General features: G+C 48.7%; 7 protein-coding genes across 7 annotated transcripts; 4 read left to right on the top strand and 3 right to left on the bottom strand.

Annotated features, from left to right (window-relative positions):
- Positions 1-55: 55 nt before the first annotated feature.
- On the bottom strand, positions 56-673 carry N7511_009236 (40S ribosomal protein uS11; the record flags this gene model as incomplete). The annotated part of the gene is made up of 3 exons (XM_057131613.1): positions 56-368; positions 482-554; positions 604-673. 3 exons carry the CDS (start codon positions 671-673, stop codon positions 56-58), a joined length of 456 nt encoding a protein of 151 aa, XP_056979601.1.
- Positions 674-1,041: 368 nt separating this feature from the next.
- N7511_009235 (prephenate dehydrogenase (NADP(+))) lies at positions 1,042-3,038 on the top strand (the record flags this gene model as incomplete). Its single annotated transcript, XM_057131612.1, has 7 exons — positions 1,042-1,136; positions 1,521-1,581; positions 1,631-1,742; positions 1,813-1,961; positions 2,026-2,625; positions 2,676-2,807; positions 2,883-3,038. 7 exons carry the CDS (start codon positions 1,042-1,044, stop codon positions 3,036-3,038), a joined length of 1,305 nt encoding a protein of 434 aa, XP_056979600.1.
- A 549-nt stretch (positions 3,039-3,587) lies between these two features.
- On the top strand, positions 3,588-7,628 carry N7511_009234 (putative cytosolic regulator Pianissimo; the record flags this gene model as incomplete). Its single annotated transcript, XM_057131611.1, has 3 exons — positions 3,588-7,166; positions 7,216-7,376; positions 7,511-7,628. The coding sequence occupies 3 exons, from the start codon at positions 3,588-3,590 to the stop codon at positions 7,626-7,628; spliced, it is 3,858 nt and encodes a 1,285-aa protein (XP_056979599.1).
- Positions 7,629-8,045: 417 nt separating this feature from the next.
- N7511_009233 (uncharacterized protein) lies at positions 8,046-9,710 on the top strand (the record flags this gene model as incomplete). Its single annotated transcript, XM_057131610.1, has 1 exon — positions 8,046-9,710. The coding sequence occupies one exon, from the start codon at positions 8,046-8,048 to the stop codon at positions 9,708-9,710; it is 1,665 nt and encodes a 554-aa protein (XP_056979598.1).
- Positions 9,711-10,744: 1,034 nt separating this feature from the next.
- Positions 10,745-12,349, top strand: N7511_009232 (uncharacterized protein; the record flags this gene model as incomplete). The annotated part of the gene is made up of 5 exons (XM_057131609.1): positions 10,745-10,858; positions 10,941-11,096; positions 11,176-11,308; positions 11,361-11,576; positions 11,628-12,349. The coding sequence occupies 5 exons, from the start codon at positions 10,745-10,747 to the stop codon at positions 12,347-12,349; spliced, it is 1,341 nt and encodes a 446-aa protein (XP_056979597.1).
- A 54-nt stretch (positions 12,350-12,403) lies between these two features.
- Positions 12,404-13,717, bottom strand: N7511_009231 (uncharacterized protein; the record flags this gene model as incomplete). The annotated part of the gene is made up of 1 exon (XM_057131608.1): positions 12,404-13,717. One exon carries the CDS (start codon positions 13,715-13,717, stop codon positions 12,404-12,406), a length of 1,314 nt encoding a protein of 437 aa, XP_056979596.1.
- A 778-nt stretch (positions 13,718-14,495) lies between these two features.
- Positions 14,496-19,312, bottom strand: N7511_009230 (uncharacterized protein; the record flags this gene model as incomplete). Its single annotated transcript, XM_057131607.1, has 13 exons — positions 14,496-14,591; positions 14,670-15,109; positions 15,163-15,322; positions 15,374-15,580; positions 15,632-15,939; positions 15,991-16,084; positions 16,141-16,316; positions 16,374-16,648; positions 16,717-18,371; positions 18,427-18,671; positions 18,731-18,893; positions 18,948-18,992; positions 19,049-19,312. The coding sequence occupies 13 exons, from the start codon at positions 19,310-19,312 to the stop codon at positions 14,496-14,498; spliced, it is 4,128 nt and encodes a 1,375-aa protein (XP_056979595.1).
- Between the last annotated feature and the right edge of the window lie 348 nt (positions 19,313-19,660).

The raw sequence follows: 19,660 nt of genomic DNA, 5'->3' as shown, positions 1-19,660 counted from the left end.
CAGCCAAACAATGAACTTGGAGGAGAAGAAGGACCCGAACTGCAAGCGCACACGCTTACAGACGGCGACCACGGCGACCACCCTTGCGACGAGTAGAGTCGGAGGGAGTAGGGGTGACGTCCTCGATACGACCAATGCGCATGCCGGAACGGGCAAGGGCACGGAGAGCGGACTGGGCACCGGGACCGGGGGTCTTGGTGCCGTTACCACCAGTGGCACGGATCTTGATGTGGAGGGCGTTGATGCCGAGCTCCTTGCAGCGGACGGCGACGTCCTGAGCAGCCAACATGGCGGCGTAGGGGGAGGACTCGTCACGGTCAGCCTTGACCTTCATACCACCGGTAACACGGCAGATGGTTTCGCGACCGCTATTAGGCAAAATGGTTAGTCGAATGTTCTTTATTGCATGTTGCTCTGTCGCGCTCAATTCCAACTTTCTTTGCTGGGTCGAATGCAAAAGATTGATTCGGGTATTACTCACGAAAGATCGGTAACGTGAACGAAGGTATCGTTGAAGGAGGCGAAGATGCGAGCAACGCCGAAAACGAGCTTGCCTGTTCATTGTTAGTACTGATCCCAATTCTCGCAAATTGCTCAACATACCATCACCGGCGAGGGGGCCGAGGGAGACGTTCTCCTTAGCGGCGGCGGGAGCCTTCTTAGCGGGGGCCATTGTGACTGTTGGTGGTTGTTGGATGGAATACGGAACAGAGAACAGAAGATCAAAATTCGATCCCACTTGGATGAGAAAAAAGTGGATGTGTGCCCTAGCGTGATATCCGCTCTGTGATTGGCCACAACCAAGCGAGTTCTGGCCTGGCCTTTCAGGCTTCAACCCGTTATGGGATTAAGTCGGCCCGACGGGCGGTGAGTCATTAGCTCGGTTGCCTATTTAAAAAAATCTTTCTCCCATTCTATTTGTCTTCAGCATCGCAATTGTTCTTCTCAAACTCGAGTGATAAAGCTCCGAGATTGTGATATAGATTGCTTACGCTTGGCTCAGTACCAGCTTTGAGACATTGCAGATATAAGTGTGACGGAATGGGTCGCACCAAGGAAGATGCCTCCATTGGCATCATCGGCATGGGTGATATGGGCAAGATGTATGCCAATCGCCTGAGTGCCGCTGGATGGAGGTAATTGGTCGTTCTACCCTTGTTTTTCAACAACACGGGCCCAACGATGCTTCAGGTAAGCTTGTCTTTTTGCCCCCACTCCTTCTCTCGCCCCTACACCTCTCGAATGATGACTAGAGTGCATTTGGCTCGAGTACGGCTTGGTTGTCGCTATCATACCATTCTGGTTGGTAGTAAACAGCCCTGTTGTCGATGATGTCACAACCACGCTACCTTATTTTTTTATGTCTGATTCTGTTCAACCTCACTCTTATATCAACTCTCACTTACGTCTTTGTTTTGAAACATTGCTAACAAGTGAAAAAGTCTTTTAGATACGCATCGGGCTACTGTGATCACTAACTACTAGACATAAATTTACTGACATGGGTATTTGATATCAAGGATAAATGCGTGTGACAGACCTGAGAATTATGAATCTTTAAAACAAGAGTTCGCTTCTCAAGTACGTCCCTCAACCGGGGTTATACCGCTCAGAAGCTCATCGTATATAGCAAGGAGTCACCATATTCCCAAATGGCCATCTCGTTTCAAGAATTAGCGATTTCATTGTGTACAGTGTAGAGGCTGGAGTCATCGACAAGGTCGTGGCACAGTACGGACCATGTATGTGTCGAACCAAAGCAACTGGTCTCTTCCCAGCCCAAGCCCAAGTACATTCTGACTCGGAATCAAGCAACAAAACTCGGTGCCATCGTCGGAGGTCAAACGTCCTGCAAGGCTCCGGAGCTTGCTGCATTCGACAAACACCTGCCTGCCGATGTAGAGATCGTATCATGTCACTCGCTGCACGGTCCCAAAGTCAACACGCAGGGTCAACCTCTGGTATCGTTGCATCGCATGTCATAGTTCTGACCAGCCCAACGTGGATAGTAACACCGTGATATAGGTCCTGATCCAACACCGCGCCTCGGACGAAAGTCTCAAATTCGTTGAAGAAATACTCTCCTCGTTCGGATCGAAGCATGTCTATCTCACCGGTGAGATGCACGACCGGATTACCGCTGATACACAGGCTGTCACTCATGCCGCCTTCTTGAGTATGGGAACTGCATGGCAGGCAAACAACCAATTCCCCTGGGAACATGGGCGCTGGGTTGGCGGTATTGAGAACGTCAAGATCAACATCACATTGCGCATTTACTCCAACAAGTGGCACGTCTATGCTGGCCTCGCCATTCTCAACCCGGCGGCCAAGCAGCAGATCCGACAATACGCAGAGTCGGTCACTGAATTGTACAAGCTCATGATTGGAGGACACCGAGAGGAGCTCAAGCGCCGAGTCAAGGCTGCAGGTGCTTCGGTTTTCAAGGCCGGGACAGAGGGTCAGGATCTCTTGTTGAAGGACGAGGTCTTGGACCAGTTTTCTCTGTCCAACCGGCCGCGTGAGAAGTCGACTCCAAACAGCCATCTCAGCTTGCTTGCTATTGTTGACTGTTGGTCGAAGCTGGGCATTGTTCCTTATGACCATATGATTTGTTCCACACCGGTTTGTTATCCATGGAGACGTATCTTGAGTGATGTACTAATGTCCTGCAGCTTTTCCGTCTTTGGTTGGGTGTGACAGAATACTTGTTCCGGAATGACGACCTCCTCAACGAGGCATTGGATACTGCCATCGACGACACCACTTTCCGTTCCGATGATCTAGAATTCACATTTGCTGCCCGGGTATGTTCTGAAGCATCTCTGCACGTGTTTCAGACTCAGATCAGTAACTTGTACTAACCTTTGTTCGAACTCCAGGCCTGGTCCGACTGTGTTTCTTTTGGCGACTTCGATTCTTACCGTCACCGATTTGAACGCATTGCCGAGTACTTTGCGCCACGTTTCCCTGAGGCTGCCACCCTTGGCAACCAGATGATGAAGACCATTCTAGAGAAAACAACCTCTAACAAGTAATGAAATGATGAGGGTGTACGATATTCTTTGCGAATGCATTTTTGCGGTGTATGGCCAAGCCGAGGTTCTTGAAGTTCAAGGCTGGAGTAATTGGGGATCAATTGAGCTATATGATTTTGTCCTTCAACATCCCTTATTGTTGAATAAGTATAGCAATCATGATATAAGTCCAGTTCAGTAGGTAGACGGGCAATAAACAAGATGCGGTGAAATGCGCCATGTCTTCACGTGCCCAGGGCTGGGGATAATGTCCCTTAGTCAGCATTGTTTCTCTCATCAGACTGAACCGAGTATCGTTAGTGGGAGCAGTTGATGATCACTGCTGTGTTAATTTAGTTCGCTTGCCCACCTGTCATCGCTGTTTAATCAGCGGGCATGATTGTGGCCTTCTTCTGATCTTCAGTGCGACCCGTGACTGCGCCCCTCCTTACGCTTCCCCATATTGGAACCCTTGCTCCGCTCCGAAACAAGCGACTTCAATGCAGCCATATACCACCGGATACTCTTGCGATAGGTGAAAGCGAAGCCCGTGCGGCTAAATGGAGCTTCATGGCTTCCGGGCACAACTCAGCATTCTCCGCGTCGACTCAGCATCGCGTGTTGGTCGATGGGCGCTCTTCGCTCAGTCATGATGACAACTCAGCAAACGGCAGCTGGAACGATGGCACCCCACGAACAGGGCGGAATGGACGGTCTGAGTCAGGAGGTAGCAGCAATATGGGTGGGCGAGGGTCGCTTGCTCCTTCGTTTGGCGGGCCAGGCAGCTTCAGTGCGGAGCTCAAGAGCATGAACTCCCGCAGTATCACGCCCCGGCCAGATGGCCAATATAATAGACGTGCTAGCAGATCGATTGGCGAGGAGGACCTTCACACTACCGAAGAGCGCCAGGCTTTCCTGCGGGGCAAGATCGCGAAGGAGATGAAGATCAAGTCCGGAACCGAGAACATGTTAGAGGCGCTACTATCGAAACCACTCAAACAAACCAAAGACCAACGAATCAAGGTGGAGTCGGAACTGAGCTCTTCCAACCGCAAGCTGGCGGAATTACAGCATGAGCTGGAAGAGGAACTTTTACGTGCGCAGGCGCCGGCCTCGACCCCCCCACGCAGCAGCCGTCTTTCTAGTCTCTTCCGAGGCAGTCCCATGCGCTCGCCATCTCGCAATAAAGACAACGGCGGATCTGTGGATGGAGACCAACACGAATATGAAGAGGCGGACATGGAATCACCAACCTACGTGCTTTCGGAAACATTACAAGCGTTGGAGATTGAAGGGATGTCCTCTGATTTCTATGTTGAGCGTGCGAACAGCCTGGTGGAACTTTTCAGACGACACCCTACGTTGAAGTATGATCTCGCGTGGCCTGTATTTGGTCTCCGAGTCCAGGTGATGCTTTTGAGTGATAGCAAAGAAGTAGTTGCTGCCGGTTATCGATTAACGCGGTATGCTATTGCGGACCGCAAGTCTTTGCAGACAATCCGATCGTTGCATACCGATGAGCTTGTGATATTATCCCTTGTCAAGGAAAGCAAAGCGAGCATTGAAAGAGAACAAGCTTTGAAGTTCGTGCGAGGCTTCCTGGACGTCAAGGACGGCGTACGAGAGATTTCGCGCGCTATTGTGCGTACCATTGTTGCTGTTGCCGAGCACCAGGAGGATCGTCTCCGCAGCATCTCGATCATGACCTTGGCCGAAATTTTGGTCAAAGATCCCGAACTGGTTGCTTCCGCTGGTGGGTTTTCTGCTTTACACGATGCGCTGGCGGAGGGGACTTTTGGTGCTTCGGAGAGTCTGATTTCAAGTTTCCTGCATGTGGTGGACGCCCCGCGTAGCAGAAAGTTCCTGCAAGGATCGGAACTGGAGGCCGTACTCACACCGTTCACCGATTCATTGTCAGATTCACTGCGTAGTGGACGATTAAAAACCGCAGCTAAGGCTATTTCGGCAATGCTCAAGACTTGGCCGGGTTTGGTCATTCTTGCAAGGCACGACTCGCAACCGTTGCGTTCTCTCCTCGACTCGCTTCATTACGATGATCCCACCGCCCGAGACCTGATTATGGAACTGCTATTTGACGCTCTACGGATCAAGCCTCCATCATGGTCATCATCTTTCCTTGCAGGCAGGAGGCTCACAACCTATGGTAGAGTCTCTAACCTGCGCTCTGATGCCGAGTCCAGAGTTTCTCGTGCCTTCAATGACACAAATAGTAACAGGTTTGACCTGACAGCCCACTTCTCTACCCTTATCCTGGCTGGCTTGGTCGAGGCAGGGCTCGCAAAGACTCTCTCCGATGTTATTGAGGACGAGACAGATCTTTCCCTCCGACGCAAGGCAACGCTATTATTAACGGAAGTGCTCAAGCTTGCGCATCATTCACTCCCACAGTCTGTCAGCGCTAAACTACAAGTTCTTCCACATCTTATTCCACCAGCTGTTAACTTTGAGGTTGACAACCACGACCTTTCAACCGCGACTATCTTCCAAATCGAGAGCATCAACCGAACACTAGCTCGCTCCGGTGGATATCCCAGTGGGCAGAGCCGATACAACATGGAGTCTGATCCATCAAATTCTCTGTCCCTATTTCCTGGCGAACAAGGAAAAGACAAACTAAGCCCTACCATGGATGAGACCCAATTCCGCAATGCCATTCTAGAAACTCATGTTCTCAACACCGTGAACTATACCAAGTGGAAGTGGGATTTGATTCATCGTCTGGTTGAGGGTCCTCTCACGAATTCCAAGCGAATGGATGAAGCAATCAAAGGATCCAAATTCATGAAACGACTCATTGGATTCTATCGACCTTTCAAATACCGATTTGCCATGATTTCGAACACAAAGCCGAACCAGCGCTATGTTCGGACTGGCTGCGTCCTCATGCGTACTCTGGTCATGACCCCCGAAGGTACCAAGTATCTGGCAGAAAACAAATTCCTCCGCCAGGTTGCAGAGTGTCTAGCTCAACTGGATCGCATGAGTGGATTGACCTCTGCCTCGCCGCTCTTCTCTCAAAGGCAAATGGCGTCGACGTTAAGTGGCGGTTATTTCGCGATGCTGGGAACACTCAGTGGCGATGTGAATGGATTGCTCATGATGGAGCGCTGGCACATGCTCAACATGTTCTACCATATCATTGAGCTGCGAGATCGCAATGACCTCATCCAGACTTTGCTAGGCAACATGGACTACAGCCGGGAGAGTCACCTTCGAGTGATGCTTTCCAAAGCCCTGACGATTGGCTCCAAGGAGATCCGTATCTTCGCAACCAGGATTCTTCGCAAGTATGCCGTCGGTGATGTCTCACTATCCCCTCATGTGCCGATTGGCAATGCGGAATGGGTGGTTAAACTTCTTGTGACTCAGCTTTACGACCCCGAAGTCACTGTTTGCCAGGTTGCTGTCAAGATCTTAGAAGAGGCATGCAACCAGCGGGACTACCTCGAATTCGTGGTAAAGTGCCGACCATCTCTTGATCACCTGGGCGAAATCGGCGCGCCGCTGTTACTTCGGTTCTTGTCTACTTCAGTGGGCTACCACTACTTGGATGGACTCGATTATATTACCCAAGAAATGGATGACTGGTTCCTCGGTCGCAACGATACTTATGTTGGTCTCGTTGAGGCTGCGCTCTCCAGGGCTTATGTTGAGCAGCCTCGACGGGGCAGCCTTGCGCCCGAGGATCTGGTTGACCTCCAGGATATTGGACTGGTACCACCGCATTTCTATCGAGAACTTGCTCGCACTGCGGAAGGCTGTAAGCTTCTAGAACAATCGGGCCATTTCAATGAATTTGCCTGGACGATCCGCGATTTCAGACTGGACGAAGAAGAGAACGAAATGCTCCTGAAGGCTAAGGGATGTCTCTGGGCCGTTGGTAATGTCGGTTCAATGGAGCTGGGGGCGCCATTCCTGGATGCTGATATTATTGAGCGCATCGTGGAAATAGCCACGAGTGCAGGAGTGCTCACCATGCGAGGTACTGCCTTCTTCGTTCTAGGCTTGATCTCACGCAGCAGACATGGACTGAAGGTCCTACAGGGTCTGGGCTGGGATTCCGGCGTGGACCAAAAGGGGGATTCGCTGGGTCTTTGTCTTCCTACCAATTTCCGGAAACTATTCTCGGTTGGTATCCTGTTCCATCATATCCGGCTCCTTTGACTAATTTTCCTAGATCTCTTTCTCTGGATATAATTCAGAATCGAAACGCACTCCTCCAGAGAAACTCAAGGAGGCAACCACGGATTCTGACCCTGTCAATCAAAAGATTCTCAAGCTGATCGTTGACATGGGAAATACCGTCCTTTCCAAACGAGCTGCGTCAGATCTTCATGGGTATGTTTGCAGTTTAGTCCTTGTTTTCTCGTATTTACTCACCGTCCCAGTTTAAAATCCAAACAACCGGAGCGATTCCACCAAGCTCATCTCTTCCGAAAAACCCTTTGCATTCTTGAAAGTCACCATTTCAGACTACCAGCTCGACGGTTTGCCCTGGACTTGTTCGACAAGCGTGTTTTACGTCGGATCGTCCTCGACGAAGATTCGGACTCTGATTCAGAATCTTCAGCTACCTCCAACTCGGAATAGATATCATGATCGCTCTCTTCTGTGGCCTTTTGTCTTGCTATTATACCCTGCACGATGGCTGGTCGGGTGTTAGGTTTTTTGTACTCTGAGCGACGATTTATGCATGCCCAATCTATGAATTTCAACCTGTTAGAAACTTTGAGTGTTTTGTTATGCCCATATCGCATGGCGGGGTCCTTTCAAATGAGATACGATTCATTAGAACACAAAATATCCTTCATAAAACCCCATCCGAATAGTCAGAATCTTGGAGGTGTCATTGACATATGTGGCGTTGAACCTCGGCCAGATCAGATCAGATTATCTAAAGTTGACCCGCCCCCGATAACCATCCAATCTCCACGACACCTCTCAAAACACCCATGCACTAGCATCAGTTCAACCATATTCATACGATATCGACAGTCTCCCTCTGCAATGGAAGAGGCAGTTGAGTCCGGGTCTCCGACACCCACGCAACAGAGCCCGATGCCGACCGCAATAGAGAGCTCGGATTTGTCCAGTCCCGAAGAGCATGGGCATGCGCTCAGCGACACAACAGATGAACCTCATCTCGTTATTCGCTTGATTCAATGTCATCACTGTGCCCGGCCCTTGCGCACTCCGCTCCGACTTCCGTGCGGTAATACTGTGTGTCGAGAATGCTTACCCCCCATCCGACAGCGAACTGGTATTACATACCCCGTAGCTGAGGGAAGGGAGCAAGGATTTACATGTTATTGGCAAGGGACGGATCGATGCGCTGGGGAACATTGTGTTGGCGATTGTGGCGTTGACGTTCTGCTTGGGAAGCTGGCAGTTGTTTTTAGGGATGTGCTGGCCGGGTCAGACAACATCTCTCGAGATATTTCAGATGCAGATGATCGAAGCCTGCTATGGGGATCCAGTAAGAATGGTAGGGATGGATGTGTGCAGTTGAAGTGTCATGGTTGGTTAGAGGGCATTTACGCATTGGCACTAGAAGGTCGGTTCCCCTCTGATGCGTCTGAGGTGGTCTATGAAGACTCCCAGCTCTTAAACGGACACGCTCAATTACGAGATATCGTTCAAGACCAGACGTTGCGGGAGAGCCTACGTGCTGAGCTTGACTGCCAGGTCTGCTATTCTCTCATCCTTGACCCGATGACTACTCCTTGCGGCCACACCTTCTGCCAGAAATGTGTCGCACGAGTGCTGGACCATACTGATCTGTGTCCAATCTGTCGCCGAAAGCTTGGGATGCCAACTTCGTTGAAGGAAGAGCCTATGAACAGGGCTGTAGCGCGCCTGATCGATCAGCTCTTCCCTGACCAGGTCGCTATTCGGCGGGCAACTGTCGCGCAGGATGAGATGGGCACCGACCTGGACAAGAATTTGCCACTTTTCGTGTGCACACTGTCATTCCCTACAATGCCTACTTTCCTTCATGTCTTTGAGGCTCGGTATCGGCTTATGATTCGACGAGTTGTGGAAAATGGAAATGGGAAGTTCGGTATGGTCATGGTGAACCGTCGTGGTCGGACCCAGCCAGGACAGCCCGAGAATGATCCATTTATGCAGTATGGGACACTCTTGATGATTGAACGATATGAGTTACTTCCAGATGGTCGTAGCCTTGTGGTGGCTACAGGTATTTCGCGGTTCAAGATCCTTGACTCGTCAATGCTCGATGGGTATTATATTGCTAAAACAGAACGCGTGGATGATATCTCGCTCGCAGAGGAAGAGCGACTCGAGTCGATGGAGACCTCGGCAGAAAGCACGGGGTTCTCGCCAGAAGGCAATACCCTCGAGCCTTCATTAGACTCTTTGTCAACTCAGCAGCTCCTGCTCACAGCAAGAGAATTTCTCACCAACCAACGCAGATCAGGTGCACCTTGGTTACATCCGCGCGTCATGCTGGCATATGGACCCATTCCCACAGATGCATCCCGCTTTCCTTGGTGGTTTGCTAGCATCATGCCTATCTCCGAAGAAGAGAAATACCGCATTCTCACAGCAATGAGCGTTCGAGAGAGACTGAAGATCTCGGCAAGATGGGCAAGGCAACTTGAATCTCGGGACTGGTTGGTTCAGGCGTTACCCTCAACTTTTGCTTCTTGATATTGATATTTCTACACAGGTCGACCCGCTCATCGTTATACTCTGTCTTGTGACTATCCGTTCCACTCCTCTTTTTCTGCATCATTCCTCTGCTATTGAGACCATTGACTGCACTCTTTACATCGGTTTCGCCAAATCTCTTCACGTCGTTCACGCCATTCTCTTTCTCGATTTCGGTGTCTTTCGGTGATTCGGCACTGTCGACCTTTGAACCCGGCTCGCAAATGCCTGATCCTCATGGCTACCCACGCGACATTGGACAGCAGGGGCTAAATGATGAAACTTATGTTCCACAAACATTTGTGATCGGTGCATTTGTGGCCATATTCTTGGCCCAGGTCGGTGTGAACTTTTTGCAAGTTGTGAGAACAGGGCGACGCAGACGACGTATTCTGGAAATGCAGTTTCCACAGCCCTTACCTCAGCGAGATCAAGATCGTCGTTCAGCTAGAGACACTAGAGCTGAAACCAATGCCGAAGAGCAAAGTTCGCGGTCACTTGCCCCGGAGACTGCCACTGTTGAGTAGCCTCTGAATGTGAAATTCTCCACTCCCCAAAACTCATGAAAAGGCACGTTCGTCAATTCTACCATACGACAATCATTGATACCCCTGTTCAACGAACCGACACGATCTTTTTCATCTGGCATTTTCAATTCCATAAATGTGGCACCCTGTGAATGATTGCCATGTACATATCACTAATCTATCACCGCAATATCAAATTTCGGATATCCATAAACAGCCAAGTTTTCTTTAGTGCTTCTCCGTACTAAAAGATGTAAGAAAGCGATTCAAGATTCTAATATTTCCCCATGACATTACAATAGAGCTTCATATGCATCTACACTTGCGGCTCTGTAGAATGCTTACATAATCTCGTGTCTTTGCCCGCGTCTTCTCCTTCAATCAAACCACGAGCAGCGAACAACGCGTCATGACTCTGATTTGATCAAACTGTTAATAGTCACAGACAGGATCAAGACTGTGCAATCACTACTGTGTGTAAACGGACCAAAAAGCACCAAACCAGCCATGACCTCGCTCTCACTATCACTGGGCCCGGCAGCCTTGGTCAGGCTTCACGACGTCTTGATATGTCTAGCCAAATTCAGCGATACAGTCGCTATAGAAGCAGAACCAGACCTTGTACGTTATAAAATTGCTTGGCTATTTGATCTGATATTCAGAAATTGTTTATCCACGTTTATTGGCTAACGCAGCTGCCCAGCTTCGCCTAAGTGCTCTTAATTCCACCAAGACGGGGTTTGCATCCTTCGCCTTTGAGAAGGATGCTTTCTTTGAAAGTTACTCATTCAGTGCGCGTGGTGATGGTCGCAGTGGAAGCGGTTCGTTTGACCGGTTCTTCTGCCAGATTTATATCAAGGTGAGAACCTGTCGCATGCCCTGGCTGTGGTTATCAAGATGATACATATCTTTCCTGGTTCTATTCTGATGCAATCTAGGCACTTCTATCTATATTCCGTGGAAGAATTGATAGAAATAAAGATACGGCCGTGGAACGTTGTGACATGGAACTTCATGAAGATTCGCAGCAGACAGAGTGTAGATTGACGGTGAAGATGATATGTGGACTTGGTGAGATACACATTGCACCCCCAAGGTTTCTCTCTTTCTGATACATAATTAGGTGTGATAAAATCATACAAGCTCACATATGAGCCAGCTGCAATCCAGCATGCCGTCTTCGACAAATCAAAGGCCACAAGCTTGTGGGCAGCCGATTCAAAATTCATCAAGCAGCTCATCGATCACTTCAGTCTATCAGCAGAACAATTAGACATGTACGGTGACTCCGGGAGAGCGGTATTCACAAGTTTCACGACAAAGATTATGGAAGGCAAAGGTATGCATATATCCACCATAAATCCTAAACCCCCCAGCTAACTCTAAATAGAGGTCCTAAAACATCCTGTCCATACTTCTGTCGCAGCTGACAAGCGCGACTTTCAAGACTATATGGTTGAAGAAAACATGCATGTGGCAATCAACCTGAAAGACTTCAAAGCCATAATCGCCCACGCAGAAACAGCAAACGCAACCGTAACAGCACGCTACACGCGACCCTGCAAGCCCCTGCAACTGGAATACAGATTCGAAGGTGTAAACGCCGAGTTCACAATCATGACTCGCGGCCAAGCAGATAACGAAGACGCTCCGACCTCTTCACGTGCTACAATTCCCCGACAAACACCCGCTCCGATCCCAGTCTTGAGCCACACTCGAACAAGACCCTCGGCGCCGAATACGCAAATGCCCCCGCCTCCGCCACGGAGTAGATCCATTCGTCCGCTTAACGGTTCATCGACTCAGGAAAATCTTTCTCAGCGGCGGGCCGGGTCGGAAAGACCGCTTGCTTCTGGCCTTTCGATGGAATTCGACAGTCTTTTTGTCCCTGCAGATGACGATCGACAGTGGGATGAGATGAACGAAGAACAAGAAGCAGAGCCGCAGGATATCCTTGGGTGGGATGCGTCTGGGACGCAAGATGCATTCGGTGCTTCGCTGCACGATACCGAGCCTGCGTTTTCGAAACAAGATGAAGAGCCTGAGGATGAGATGGGCTTGCCGCCCACGCAGCGTCTATCTCAAGTTCGGCACTTGGGTCTTTTCGATTGAGGAGCATAGCCACGGTGATAATCGCTGGCAGTCTTCCAACGGTGGTGGTCATGATCATGACACAAGCATGAAGCTAGTCGCACACCCAGCCCCAACACCAATCACCCGTTCACCAGCAGCGCTCACTGTATCAGGTAATGGGACAATATTGTATGTCCCTGACACGTTACCCTGTGGATCTATATCCGGTCCACAATTCCCATGTTCACCCCAGCCGAATGCTGCTACCTGGCCATTTTCCAGGAGCGCGAGGACGTGTTCACTTCCAACAGCGAGCTGGGTAGTTGACGGAAGCGTTGGGGGTGGGAGTTGACCACGGTCATTGCGGCCCCAGGCTATGATAGAGTTGGGATGGAGCCGGGAAGCAGAATCAGCGTCTGGTTGAATGACGGTGTCATTTGCGGAAATCAAACCAGATGCAGGAGCCACATGTATATAAACACCATGCCAACTGGCCCCAATACCAGCAAAAGTAAAAGGAATACATCCCCTCACACCTCCATACGCATCATCGGCTCCATCTGAATTCGAAAGTCCCGACAGGATCTTTGGCAGCCCCGTGACTCCCCATTTCATGCTCGAGTCGGCAAATACATAAATCTCCCGAGCACTCCCCCAAACAACCGAGAACTCTCGTCCACAGACACCCCCTTTCACAGTAAATGGCACGTCAATCTTGCGTGGCTGACACACGATCTTCGTAGCTCGGTTTCCAGCTCCCAGTTGACCTTTCCTCGATCCACCCCACCCGTAGACATCCCCATTCGAGAGAATGGCAATTGTATGCGCCATACTACTCGAAATGGAGGTAATCGTTGTACCCCTTGGTGGAAAATTGGGTATAGATGTCCCTGGCAGGATTGAGTTTGTCGTATCATGCGTTAGAGTCCCTTTGGGGGAGGGGCCTGCTATGTAGACTCTGTCCTGTGGTTCTGAGATTGTGTCTGATAACTGGGACAGTGGTTGTGGGACAGAAGCAACGGCAATAGTCCCCTCCCAGGTCGCAGAGACATGCTTGAAAGTTGAAATTTCAGCTCCGGTGATTGAATCGTTGAGAACGAAACGGCGGAAATGCGAGATATTCCCCTCTGTGTCTTGAAATTGATAGTGTGGACCGCACCGTCCATCGATGTTACAGCCAGCTAGATAGAGGGCTCCTCGTTTCGTCAGAAGAAGGGTATGGTTCCCCCCTGCTGCGATGTCAACGACATCATCGTCGAGAATATCAGTGAGGTTTGCCTTTTCTTGTGTTGTATCTGTGGTTGCAATGCCGGTCTCAAAAAGACACGGAGTCGGTACTGAAACATCTTCTATGTGACCAATTCCTATCTGACCTGATCCATTGGATCCAAAAGCGAAGAGTCTCATGGTGTGTTTGGGAGTTTGGGGAAGAGAGAAGAGAGAAATTGTGTGGCTATACATGGAAGTGGGCACTAAATTAACTAACGTAATTCACAACCGAGCGGCCACCACAACCGAGTGGCCACCTCCAAAACACATAGTGAATGCAATATTTTAGAACCTCATATTTCAACAACCACATTATTGTATGACTTTACTAACTCTGGATAGATATCGATAAGGATCCTTGGTCCTATATATCAATTTTAAGATTCTCGAAAGGTTACGTTATCGTGGTTTTGAAAATTAGACTGCATAGAGCCAGAAATTTATATATTATCGCATTTACAAACCTGTAACAATACTCAATCTCCCTAATAAAGCTAGTTACACCTAAAAAGTAGTAGGCTATCAGAAAAAAAACTCTATATAGATTTGTTGTTGTTGAGATACCAAGTTGTAATATATCGGATTTACTATGTGTTTCGGAGGTGGCCACTCGGTTGTGGTGGCCGCTCGGTTGTGAACTACGTTAACTAATGATGATGACTAATCCATCATTTAGCACCGCGCAACGTTAACTTAATAGAAAAGAAGGTAGTTTCGACTTAAACAAGAACGAATACAGTTATTAAATTCTCATTGATGTACATAGATGGAAACAAATCAGCAATTCTTAAAGAGCGGATGTAACAAAAGAAAATGGAAACGAGAGAGGGTTAGACCAAGTACAATCGAGACTGAGAGCTTTCGGGCTTTTCATGAAGGCAGAGAGTCTGATTTCAGGCATTGGTCAGACAATAGCTTAGTCTGAAGCAGTCTTGGTTTTCTTGCTGCGAAGCTTCATCATAATAAAAACGCAGATGTAAGTGGTGATGCAGAAAAGTGCAGTGATGCCAGTCTGTACAAGGCAAGTCAGCGGATCAATCTTAAAGAAACAAGCAATGACGAGTAAAACAGAGCAGTGGGTTAGACCTACATCTCTCCAAGAATAGTACTTGGCCTTTAAGTTGAACTGTGGTGCATACTCTGACCCGACCGCATACTGGCAATATTCGCACGAGGATGTAGAAGCAGCGTCACGCACATATCCACCTGCAGACTCAATAAAAGAGCCCATGTAAGATCCGCACGTCTCGTTGTTGGGAAGAGGAATGTTGGTCCATTCATTCTCGGCGCACTTGACAGGGGCGTCCCAGAGGACTTCTCCAAGTAGACCGCCGATGAGGTACGTGAATGGATCCATGTAATACATCCAGTAACGCCAGAAGACATTGATGCTCTCATATGGTACGACAACTCCACAGAAGCCGATCAGTCCAGCTCCTAAGACTAAGGGGTTGACAAGTGAAGCCGAATACTCATTTGGAGCATAGGCAGCAATGGCTTGGCCAATGGGAGTGTACAAAAACTCGTAGACTAGATGCAGAAAGGTCAGGTATAGCACCAAGACAGGATTCCAGGGATCTTACGTATCATCTGGAAGAACATATGACCGGAAATCGAAGGTGTGCTGGGAAAGCCCACGGTAAAGTACCAGCAGAGGAAATACAAAGTACCACAAATTACCAGGTAAGGCATTTCAGATATGGCTTGAGCACCAATAAAGGCAATCCAGTGGTATGTTTTGGACTGTCATTTGGTTAGCAAAAGTTTTCAAGATACTCAATTATTCAAACTTGCCTTCTTTTCCCTGGTCTCGAAGATATCACGATTCTGCAGGAAATATGGCTGAAGTTGATTAATGACACCAGGAGCAACAAAGACGAAGTTGAAGATGGCAAACAGTCGGAGCTGGAGATCAAGGATCGAATCGCCAATTTTCCAGAATGTAAATCCACTAAAGAGTGCGGCAAAGACATGCAAGATGATCTTGTTCCACATATAGTCCTGCGCATGTTAGCAGTCTGAGTGGTATAGCCCTGGGATAGGAACACAAACTGGACTTCTCCACAATTTGACCATCTGTCGCTCTAATACCAGCTTCAGCTGGTAAGATTTGGATGTTGCGTAGTCCAAAAGCATAACTTCTTCTGTTGCTTCATTCGCCGCCTTTTCTTTGAGCTGTTCCAGTTCGCGAAGTGCAACCCGGCATTCATCGGACTTTTCCCAAATCTGATTCCAATCCACGTTAGGATCAAACCGCCCTTGAACAACATCCACAATATGCTCGGCGGGGTTTGCGTCTTCTGGACAAGGTGCTCCATTTCGAGCGAAGTAATCCAGAATGATATCGGATCCCTCTCCAGCTAGAAAATCATTAGCAAGAAGGCAACAAGTGCTGGGGGGAGGAATCTTACTTTGGCCAAAGTAGGTCATTTTACCTCCCTTTGCAAGTAACAAGAGGTAATCGAATGCGTTGAAAAGAGAAGCTGATGGTTGATGAATGGTACACTATCGATAGTCCGTTAAAGCTAGAACTGGCAAATGTATCAGGAGCCGCAACTTACCAAAACAGCTTGTCCTGAGTCAGCAAGCTTTCTCATGAAACGGACAATGTTGAAAGCAGATTGACCATCAAGGCCAGAGGTGGGCTCGTCAAGTAGAAGCAAAGAAGGTTTAGCGACGAGCTCAACTCCCAGAGTGACTCTTTTGCGCTGTTCAATGCTCAGTCCAGCACCCGGAACTACTCAAAATGTCAAAATTGATTCCATAAATATTCTTGAAATTTTCATGGGCTTACCTCCAATCAACGCCTCGCTGATATCTCCTAGTTCGAGCAAGTCGATAATCTTGTCCACGTAATCGATCTTCTCCTGCTTTGGGACTTCAGACGGCTGGCGGAGTAAAGCTGAGAATATGAGAGCCTCTTTGACGGTAGCGGATGATTCATGGACATCCAATTGCTCGCAATAGCCAGTTGTACGCTGGAAACTGATGTTTTGGGGTTTCCCATCCACAAGAATTGAGCCTGTGATTTCACCGGAATCCTTGCGTTGTGCAAGAACATCAAGGAGGCTAGAGTTAAACGCAAGTCAGTTCCACAGAAAATGTTCACTAGATCAAAATGAGATGTCAGTACTTACGTGGTTTTGCCTGCGCCAGAGCATCCCATGAGTGCAACCAAGTTACCAGGCTTGACATATCCAAAGACTTGGTTCAATAGCTGAAGCTTCGAGCCGTGATAATCAACATGGTAGTCAAGGTGATCCCAAGTGAAGATAGCTTGCTTTGGCATATCATCATCTGCATCTGCGTTGCCCTGTGGTTGGATGGCGTTGGTCTTTTCTTCGTCTCGGGGAGCTTTTTGACTTCCGCGTCTGAAAACCAGATATGAAGATGTTCCTTGGCTGCGAAGACGCTCAAATCCAACTGCTGTGAGGAAGGCAAAGAACAGCCACATTCCAACAACAACACCAAAGCCTCTCCACACATGGTGGATGGAGTAATGGTACTGGGCAGATATGTAGTCTGCTCCTGAAATTCCTCCACCAGAAGCTCCTGCAATGGTACAGCCGCGGAACTCATCATTGTCATAGCTGGATCCGTACGGCACATACTCAGGGCTGACGCAGTTCATGGTGAGACCACCAAACTCATTGCCCATCAAAGTCTCAAATGCATAAGATGCGGGATTGATCCAGAAGATCCACCGAAACCACACATGCATTTTCTGGAATGGGATCAAGTATCCCGTGTAAATCATCATAATTGTTGTGAGGAACCCAGAAACCTTTGACGCATTACCAAACTTGGTGCAATTGGCCCCAATCGAACGGTAAAATGACAGAAAACAGAGCGTACTTGCATTCACGGAGATCCAGAAAGTAAAAAACTTCCCTGCATCTGCCTGGAAAGCACACATCCAGTAATAAACGATTGTAAACACTGTGACCTGCAGGAAAACGACTGGAATATCAGTAATAACACTAGCAATGCAGTAGGCCGTAGGTCGATAGAATGCAAATCGTTTCTGTCGGCTAAGAATTGGGCGCCCCATGAAAGATGAAGTCGTTTCCGAGAGCGACTGCATGCAAAAGTACATGAGAGGGAAGAAAAGGGCACCAGGTCGCAGGAATGTTGAGGAACTAGTATCCGCTAGGTTGTAGAACAGACTGCCGGAGACGAGGGCTTGTATCAGCGCTGAAGCGACCTTGATAATAAGTGAGATCCGGTCACCCCAGATAATCTGGCTTTGTCGAATCGTGCACGCGATAACTTGATCCCGAAGTGAGGCATTGTAGGGGTTCTTCACATTGATATCTTTGCCCGCGATCTCTTGAGAGACAAGAGAAGCAAAGGTAGCACTTTCTGCCTCCAGCTCTCGTGGTGGGATCATCTCCTCGATCATCGTATTGTACACCTTGGAGGCTTTGTACCGGGACTCAAACTCAATGGCATTTCCCGGAACACTCTGTTCAAAACCAGGTTTGATGATACGTTCAGTTGGCACAGTGACAGAGGTAAGGAAGTCAGCAATGTTGGCTCCACGACCACAGACGAATCCCATTTCCTCGAAGTAGGAACGCGCCAGATGACGAGGGCCATAGTAGATAGTGCGTCCACTAGAGATCACCAGCAGTTTGTCGAATTGGTCGTAAATGGCGTTTCCTGCCTGATAAAGGGTGGCAACGATTGTTTTCCGTTGCTCATCGGCCAAGTGGCGAAGACTTTTAGCAAAATCTAGAGCAGAGCTGGCGTCAAGACCTCGAGTGGACTGATCCCAGCATTGCAAGGGACTCTTTTCATAATATTGTTAGCTTCATAATGACCAACTCACAATGAATGGTACATACTTGACCTGCCATAACTTCCGCAAGTGACACGCGCTTTCGCTCTCCGCCAGATACACCGCGGACAAACTCGTTTCCCACAAGAGTTCGCTTGGTGTGTAAGATGCCCAGTGAGCTGAGGATCTCGTCTCGTGTCTTTTCCACGAAAGCCTCCCGGGTCATCCCTTCAGGTCTGTCCGCCGGGGTCTTTGTTCGAAGGGCAAACTTGATAGCTTGATCGACGGTCAACGTTGGAAAGTGGATGTCATCTAATATATCGTGAGTCCCATTTGCCCTTTTATCGTTGTCCAAAGATCAAGAGTCAAACCTTCATTGTTGAACATCAATTGTTGGCGGAATTTGGCAGCTTGTTTGTCGTCTAGGCTTCCATAATGGACAGACCCATCGACTCTGTCAAACCCATCACGATCGTTCGACAGTATCTTGAGCATTGTTGAGCAGCCAGCTCCAGGCCTACCAAGAACCAGCATCTAGGGCCAGTCAGTCCGTAGTCCTTGAGTTATCGTGCTGGGTTGTAATCTCACCATTTCTCCCGGCCGCACTTGGCCAGTCATGTCCGAGAGAATCGTCTGTGACTCACTCAGCTTCAATTCCATGTGAATAACCAAGCTTGATAATATCTTACCGCCTCCTGATTTCTTTTGAACATGCCTAACAAGTTCTTAGGGTTAACCTCCGACCATAGAGTGTCGCCCTGGACCGCCTCAGAGGCCGGAACATGAATAGACAATTGATTCCATGTCACGGTCACTTGTTTGAGCTTTGCTTCGACGGATCTGATTGGCTTTTGCTCGCAGTATATTTCATCAGACGAGTCCTGGTTGGCTGAATCCTGGGGAAGGTCGTGACCATCCTCAAACCTGGGCTCGATGGGGTTGGCATCCGACATCTCTGGTGACAAAATGCTTGGGTAACGAATGAATGAATATTGCCAGGAATCTTGGGCAAAAATTAATCAGTGACAAGAGCTATACTTTATAGGAATGGCAAAGATTTCATCAACTTTTGTCTTGGTTCTTTTCTGCTTTCCGTAAGTTCCGTACTTCCATCTATCTCTGCGATTTTCCGTATAGCCGCTTTCAAGTACCTTGATTGCCGGTATGATTGAGTTTTTAAGTACTGGACTACTTGATGAACTAGTCCGATAGAGGAACAGAAGCGTATACAGTGGAGAACCTCCTATTGTATGCAGTAGCACTTGTGTTATCGAATGGAGACATTCCGTCCCGCCACAGGG

Source organism: Penicillium nucicola (genome assembly GCF_028828085.1).
Source record: "Penicillium nucicola strain IBT 29836 chromosome Unknown utg000010l, whole genome shotgun sequence".
NCBI classification, from domain to species: Eukaryota; Fungi; Ascomycota; class Eurotiomycetes; order Eurotiales; family Aspergillaceae; genus Penicillium; species Penicillium nucicola.
This window is presented reverse-complemented; position numbering and strand designations above follow the sequence as displayed.